The sequence below is a fragment of a genome, unplaced genomic scaffold (genome assembly GCF_019419815.1).
Source record: "Pyrus x bretschneideri cultivar Hongxiangsu unplaced genomic scaffold, Pyrus_bretschneideri_v1 Contig20, whole genome shotgun sequence".
Classification (NCBI taxonomy): domain Eukaryota; kingdom Viridiplantae; phylum Streptophyta; class Magnoliopsida; order Rosales; family Rosaceae; genus Pyrus; species Pyrus x bretschneideri.
Window position 1 is genome coordinate 1214123 of NW_025999502.1, and position 8761 is coordinate 1222883.

An 8761-nucleotide genomic window follows, 5' to 3' on the forward strand; every position below is an offset into this window, starting at 1 on the left:
TGTTCGAGTTGAAAGCCCCGACAAGATTTTTATTGAAGCCTACTGTTAGCACCCTATCCTCGATTTTGTACGTACTTCTCTATTTAATGAATATCGTACTTCCATTAAAAAAAAATGAATGGTAAATGACTGTAATTTTCTTGAAGTATGGTGTATAAGATAACAAAACTGCACTACACTTTTTCTAGTTCCTAGACAAGGTTTTGCAAGACTGAGTTGGATGGGCCGAGTCACTCGATGCTAATCCCTATGGCACGTTGACTATGGTAAATTTGGATAATGTCCGTTTATTCACAGTTGCATTTATTACCCTTCCAAATATTATCAACCATATTAATTTTTACCCTCATTTTTATTTTCTTGAATTTATAAGATAAGGGCTACTCAGTATCCAGTCTGATTTTTGTGATATTCTTTTTCACTTGTAAATGAAATGGGATGACGAATTCGATACTAAATTAAATTGCTTATTATGTGACTTAGCTGAACTCTCTCATATTCTTAGTGTAAATATATCGTTGTACTCGAAAAATAAAATAAAATAAGAAGATGGGGTGGGAAGATGGGTCCAAAAAGCACGTGACAAAGGTGGAGGTGGTGTCAGCGATCATGTGAGGACTTTCATAAGGGTTCAACTTCCCCTTCCTATTGTTTAATACAAATCTCTCACCACGCAAAATCATGCTCCAATTTGCACTTATTTACACCCATACCCCTCACCCCACACCTAAAAACCCCCCACCCCCTCCATTATCTCTCTCATTCATCACTCTCACACTATCCAAGCAAACTCTTTCTCTCTCTAGACTGCATTTCCACACTCAATTCCTTCACAAATGGAACTGCCCGAGTTCAACCTCGGCGGCTACTTCAACGGCGGAGCCACCAAGTTATCGCCGGAAAAGAAGCCCGCCGGCGGCGATTTCACCGTTGACGACCTACTCGACTTCTCTAATGAAGACCCCTTCGTCACCACAGCGGACGGCTGCGGCGGTTTCTTTGACCCTGCCCCCGATTTGTCAGCGGTCACTGCCGTTGACAGCTGTAATTCCTCAGTCTCTGGCGGAGAGCCTCAGTTCTCCGGCAACCGGAGTTTTGGCGACTCTCAGATCTCCGGCGACCTCTGCGTTCCGGTAAACCTCCAATTCCATTAATTCATGAATTCTAATGATATTCATTAATTTTTGGCTTCTGCATGTAATTTGCATGATCCTGACGTTAATTTTATAATTAACTATTCAACAAAATAGTTTATTTCGGGAATTGAGAATTAAAATTATTTTTATTTTCCAAATTATAATAAATAGATATATAATTCGCAGGACAGGAGGATAGTTTTTTATATTTTGCATGCAATATAGAATATACGATGATTACGATCACCACATTACTTTTATGTTTGATTATTATGTAAAATTAATTAATTAATTATTTATTTGCAAATTAATTGCAATTTGTATAATTAAAAATTGATTGCAGTACGACGATTTGGCGGAGCTGGAATGGCTGTCGAACTTTGTGGAGGATTCTTTCTCAGCAGACAAGGATTTACAATTTCTCCAGTTCCTCTCCGTAAGCAACACAACCAAACCTCAAACCCCCGAAACGTGTTCATCCTCCGAAACGCCTCAAAACGCACCGCTTTTCCCCTCCGAAACGCCTCCCCCGGGCAAGGCTCGAAGCAAGCGCTCACGCGCCGCCCCCGGAGACTGGTCCACGCGCCTCCTCCACCTCATCACTCCCAACAATGACACGAAGCCTCCAAAACAACATTGCATAAGAAGAGAGATGGTGCCATTGGTGGGGGCAATTCGCATTCGGGTTCAGACTCTTCAGGCCGAAAATGCCTCCATTGCGCGGCTGAGAAGACCCCGCAATGGCGAACTGGACCCATGGGACCTAAAACTCTTTGCAACGCTTGCGGCGTCCGGTACAAGTCAGGTCGGCTTGTGCCCGAGTACCGGCCCGCCGCGAGCCCTACTTTCGTGTCGGCTAGGCACTCCAATTCGCATAGGAAGGTTCTGGAGCTCCGAAGACAGAAGGAGGTTCAGAGATCACATCATCATCAATTTCTGAGTCAAAGTTCCATTTTTGGCGTATCCAACGGTGGTCATGATGAGTACTTGATCCATCATCATAATGTGAACGATTTTCGGCAGATGATGTAGTGGATGCTAGAGTAGGATAATTAAGGTGGACCTCTCTAATTTTAACACGAAATCTCTAGCTTAATTTGCTAATTTTTTGGGTGTTAAAATTTGAATTTGTAGTCAAATGTTTTAAGGGTCATTGATTAAAAAAATTGTAGAATTGAAAAAAAAAAAAAAGTGGGAAGGGGCAAAAATTGGGGTTGGCTTTGTATTCTACTTTCTTTTTATTGCCGAATTTGGCAAATTTAGAATCAATTTTATCTACATTTTGTTCTTTTGATAAGTTTAATAAAATTAACAAATTTTGTTTATTGAGGAACAAATAAAAGAAGAAGAATGAAACAAAAAATAAATAAAGAAGAAATATCAATTTACTAATGTAAGTGTGATGTCAAGGACAAAATAATATTTTTTTTTCCTATTTTTTAGACTATATATCAACCATATTATAGCCTCAAGGATCGTGTTATATTTTACCAGTATGAACATTAAGTGTATATATAGTCTTAGTTGAATGTGAGGTAGTTAGGACATCAGTCCTTATACACTACGATTAACTATACTTCGTATAAGTTAAGAACAGTAGTCAATGTCTATCTTGATCGTATATTAAAGACAATAAGTTCGCATTATCATCAAATAAATGGTGTGTCACTCCAATGAAGAAGCAAAAAGGCCATGGACGCTTTTGCAAATGGTTGACATGATGAGGAGCTACCAAAAGTTTGTCCAATTTGTATAAATTTCCATGAACATATATAGCATTTCCTAGAACTTAAGAAATTTGGAACACATATAGTGCAACATGCAAACTTGGAGGGAATATAATATATGTGGAGAGAAAGCAAAGTTCATGTACTAGACTTGTGATTGATCAGTGGCACCCTTATGTGAATATCGAGGGCCCAAATTTCATGGCACATTAGGAGAATATTAAGGCAATACAACAGGAAGCAGCAAGGTAGGAGAGAGAGCATGGAATTCAGTGAAGAATTTATAAGTATTATGTTGATACATCGTCTTGTGCACAGTACCATTTTAAATATATTAAAGTGAGTTTTTAAAAGGGAACTTTAACGAAAAGCTCTTGCTACTGTTTATTTTAACGAAAAATCATATTTTACATTAAAAAGTCAATACTGGTACTAATCACTTTACCTTTTATTTTGGTTTTTATCATTAAAACTCAAAGTTTTCAAATCATTTTCATTAATTAATTTATTTATTTTAAAAAAGCTTTGGAAACCAATGCAAAGCAAAGGGAAGAGACGAATGGAGTAATAATCTTTCAAAAAATCCATGATCATGGGTCCCTTAACTCATCAAAATGCGCATCTATTGTCATTTTCTTCAACTTCGTTAGAATTATGTTAAAATGAGTCATGTTGGAAGGACTATTGCTACAATTGGGTTAAAGTTGAGGGACCATTGCTCTAGTTGGGTTAAAGTTGAGAGACCATTACTCCAATTTTTCTTATTTGGTTTTCTATATTTGCCTCTTGAGTCAGCCTCGCGTGCATGACACGTGATTCATTTTGACGGAAATTCTAATGGAGTTGACGAAAATGACCATAGCTGCACGCTTTAATGAGTTAAGGAACCACTGGTCATGTTCCGGAGGGACTAGCCATTGTATGTTTGAAATTTTTAGTTGAGAGATCATTACTCTAATTAGGTTAAAGTTGAAGGACCATTACGACAATTTCCTCAAATTTGTACGGGGAATTTGGCATTGGTTGTTGAATTTTGCTAGCAAAAATTAAGAGATTTTTTCACATATTCAGAGCATAAGTCGGTGAAGCACAATTTGTAAAGCTCACGCCATAATATAAGTGAAGGAAGTAAAATTTTCAATGTCTCTTTGCTTATATTTATAACGCGTTATGTACCTACCATCTTATATTCAGTTCATGAAAAACTTCTAGCAAAAATAATGCGGGAGGGACACATGTGGGGGATCAATAAACAAAGGATTAGGTACACTTGGGGACTGATTTAACTGTCCACCCGATCCTAGACATTTGCCCTTCCATGAGGTCCCACTGTCTTATTACTTATAATTAGATTAGTTGTTTAGGGGTTAATTATTTTATTTTTTCTAGATCATATTTGCATTTGTTTTGTTGAGTTTGTCGAAATTTAACAACTCCATGTGTGGCTGTGTGGGTCTATGATTTTTCCTCCTTTTGTTCTCTAAGTCTATGATTTTTATTGTAGGAATGATGAACTTCAATTACATTTGGGCAACTAAGGACATGTTTGCAAATTAAGGAGAAAAAGGGAAGAAGGAGAAAGAAAAACCCGATTTTTTTTTATTACAAGTGATATTTTACATTAATTTAAACTAAAGGAATGAAAATTGGTTTAAACTCGAACACAATGGGTTGAGGAAGAAAACCCTAACCGCCAAGGTAATCTACTACTTGAGGATGTAATTTTCATTTAAACATTTTTTAGTTTTAGTTTATATATGTATGATAAATTTCCTCTCATATCTTTTCTTGATCACTTCTTTCATTTTTCTTATCTTTTTATTTTCTTTCTCATCTCTTTTAATAAACTTAAGGCTCGTTTATTTATTAGCAATAAGGACATAAGAAATTGAATAACTGCGGCATGGGAAAAATAAGAAAAGGAAATTGGATTTAACACCTTCTCTCTAGTTAATTAAATTCCTAAAATTGGGTTATTTCATTGGGATTTTAGAAAATCTTATTACGGATTACATACAGGTAAACACGAAGGAAGTCATGAAGGGAGTCATTCTCTCTCTTTCATTTCCATTACTGATAAGTAAACAAGCCCTTAAAGAAGAGAATACACTATATAAGAAGGTCACCACATATATATGTCTAAATATGTACAATAAGTGGAGTGAAGAATGAGAACTACGACCACTTTAGACAATGCAAGCAGCAGAGATATATATATGCCCACTTTACATTAACACTAATAATGCACACATGCATGGAAAGAATGTGTTGGGGGCTTCAATTCAGACAATGCCAAGTGCTGGGCCATGCAAAGCGAAGATGGGTACACATGCTTACCCCTATCCTCCTTGTCCTGCCTTTGAAATCCCACAACAAACATTTATACGTACAAGACTGCCAGGGTACGCAAAAGTACACATATATGTACACCTATGCATTGTTGCTTTCTTTTTACAATCAATTCTACTTTAATTTTCCATATATGTAACATATATATATATATATATATATATGTGGATGTCTATATGTTTTAGAGATATTTGTTGGTTTGCTCCTTGAACTTGTATGGATCTGTTAATTTCCTGAACTTTAATTTTAGTCAATTACACCCCTGACTTTTATAATTAGCCAATTCCCTCTGGAGCTTTAACTTTAGCCAATTACCTCCATAAAATTTTGTACATAGCCAATTTCCCCCTCTAGCGTTAGATTTTAAATTTTGTATCCATAGATTTTCCATTCTTTTTACCCCCACACAGTTGTCATGCGTTGTCCCCGTGATCAAAATGAATGGAAAATTGGATGAAATTTTTTAAAACTTAGTGTTATTTATAAAAGTTCAGAGGGGTAATCGGCTAAAATTCAAGTTCAAGAGGGAAATTGGCTAATTATAAAAATTTAGGGGGCTAATTGCCTATATTTTATGTAACAATACTCTACTCTAATATAATGACTTAACATAAATATAACATGTCCTCACCATTCACGTAAATCGAACCTATAAAACTTTTCATATTCCCATTTACTGGTGAAGAAGAATAACACCAGTTGTACACAGTTGATATAGAGTAATCAATATGAGAGGATAGGGCACATTGAGCGGAAAATGTGAATTGGAGGAAGCTTCGGGGGGATTGCATGTGGGATGATGAAACCCAAGCACATGGTGTACGTGACGTGCATGCCCTGCATCTGCTTCTGTTTAAATTGGATAATATATCCAAATTTCAGAATGGCTTTGCTGCCCAGTTGTCTCGAAGATCATTTAACCCCCATGTTATATTTTGTTAAGAAGATACGATCGATATGTTTCTTGTCCCCCATCCCCTCCATAGCTATCTTCTTATGACTTTCGCCCTCTCTCTTTTTCTTATCCCATAATTTTATTACAAATTTCTACTACCAGTGTGTATTTTTTACACTAATTAATTACTTATAAGTTAAGTTGTCTATATGTGTGTGTGTGTGTATACACATATGTTTTGATTCTTAACATACAGCATGTTACAATTTGCAGCTGGAAGCATATATAACCACTAATCAGTGATTCAGTATATATAAGGGTCATGAGATAAAAGCTGAGCAGGAATTAATCGATCAGAACGAAAAGAAAAAGGGGTCCTTTTGGGATAAAGAAGCCAACATGGAACACAAATTGGTTTTTCAACATGAAGGAAATATGCCCAATAAAAGGAAGCTTGTAATGGTAATGGCCTAACCAATTAGGCTTCTTCTTTTTCTCCCCCCTCAAATTATGTAGTAACAAGATAATTATACTAGGAACACACACCCTCAAATTATCTTGTTACTAATTCATCACGTCACAAGTCTGTTGGACAAATGGTTTACCTTTGGAACACGTGACAATATTTATTTGATAGGTTATACCACTGAAACTATATATGTCTTTGTTGCGTGAGAGAATCTCTCTCCATCTGCTTTTTCGATAGATGATGAATTATTTGATAAGTGATGCCGTTGAAACTATGTCTTGGCTGTGATGGAAAATATCTCTTCCTTTGCTTTTTCGATAAATGAAGAACGTTAGCTCAATAACATTTGGTTAGTTTTGTTCGATTACTGTGAATGATTTTGACATGTATATCTGGCAAATAGGATCATATATTTCATTACACAATTGTTAATGCATAACACGAACAAGAGGTTGAAGCTAGGAATATACAGCTTTTGTCTTCCAAATCTTCTTTCTCCACCTTTTGGATTTGATTTTGACCACAGCCTGTTTGACCATATAAGCTCCAAGCCTTCAGATTGCCAGCTCTTGACAGCATATGAAAGAAAAGGTAAAAGAACAGATAAGCAAATGCATATGTACCATCGATCCTCTAAACCAAATTAAGCTCGTAAATAAAGTCAGCTTCCATTGACTTATCATATAGTTGGTAGCTCAAGTAGCAAGGCTGAGAGAGAGAGAGAGAGAGAGAGAGAGAGAGAGAGAGAGAGAGAGAGAGAGAGAGAGAGGAAAAATTAACTAATTATAAAAACTAGAATTAAACTAGTTATTCGTGATGAACCAACCACCCACATATTAACCTTAAGCAAGCACATGGCTATGCAAAAACCAGTTGGCCATCCTATTAGGAGGCTCATATTCCTCTCCTTGTTTGTTTATTCTTGTTATATTTGAGTGTTGTAAGTTAGTCAATATTATTCCGATTCTGTAATGAATGAAAACAAGCGGTGATATATTTTTGTTTCATATAAGTTTCTCTTCTTTAGTAGTGATGTATTTACCATTATTTTTCTCTTATTTTTTATTTATTTAAGGGATCGTGCTGCTTAATTAAAATTGATTATTTCTCCTCCTCTAATTGTGGTTTAATTTGTAAACAAAAGGTCTCACAAATTTTAGGAACAAATGTGAAAAAGTCATAAAAGCTCGGTCCACTCCCATAACTTTAACCAAGTTATTCATATCAAGCTTATGGTTTAGGCTTATTTATCATTTTCTTTTTATACAAGCGATATTGGAAAATGAAAGATTCGAACTTTAACCTCAATTAGGTGCAAGAAAGAATACTTTAAACTACAAGTCCCTTGCATGAAGTGGTCCTAAAGTTTAAGAAGGGAGCTACAAAATGATACTAAAGTTTACCAAGATCTTATAAAAAAGTACACAATAAGATATGAACTCAATTTCAGTAGGATGTTTATTCATACATCTTTCTTTACCTTTCACACAATTTGTGTTAATTTATGTCATTTGATTTTCATTTCATGATTGAAAATTATAAGGAGTGTGTAAAAGGCAAAACAGAGTGTGTGGATATGACCACTCTTAGGTATAAGTATAACCCCATATGTTTTTTATTTGGCTTTCATTCCTAGTATGCCCTTAAGTTTACATATGACGTACCGTCCCGTGTGCCAGACACACAAAAATCTCTCGCTATGCAGGAACATGGTGTATCTCCTATGGATAATGCTAAGATTAGTGTCATAAGCACCAATGGTTAGAAAGTGCACACATGCATGTAAGCAACTAAATGAAGAAAGTTGACATTAGTAGAAAAAACTGCTTGCACGACGATATTTTGCGTGACAAAGAAGATTTCGTCGCATAAGTGTACCTTGTGCGACGGAAACATACTTACGTCATGCAAACATCGATGAATTCAAAAAAATAAAAATAAAAACTTTGTGCGACAAACAATTTTGTTGCACATGCTGACTTAGCACGACGATTACTATTGTTCATCGCACAAGAAAAGGCGGGTAAATAAAATTTGGCGCCAAAAGTTTGCACGATGAGTTTTTGTACATGTTCATCACGCAAATTGTTGCTGAAAACGGTCAGCCACGCATTAAGCGCTCCACATTTATAGCATGCATTTATAACAACTTTGCCCAACCAAGGATTCATTGTGCAAAGTGTGT

The 8761-nt window shown here is 35.9% G+C and overlaps 1 protein-coding gene across 1 annotated transcript; it reads left to right on the top strand.

Annotated features, from left to right (window-relative positions):
- The first annotated feature begins 753 nt into the window (after positions 1 to 753).
- LOC103966616 (GATA transcription factor 9) lies at positions 754 to 2412 on the top strand. The gene is given in 3 exon segments (XM_048584063.1): positions 754 to 1133; positions 1480 to 1762; positions 1765 to 2412. Coding segments are annotated over 3 exon segments (984 nt in total). The 5' UTR covers positions 754 to 836; the 3' UTR covers positions 2169 to 2412.
- Positions 2413 to 8761: the final 6349 nt, after the last annotated feature.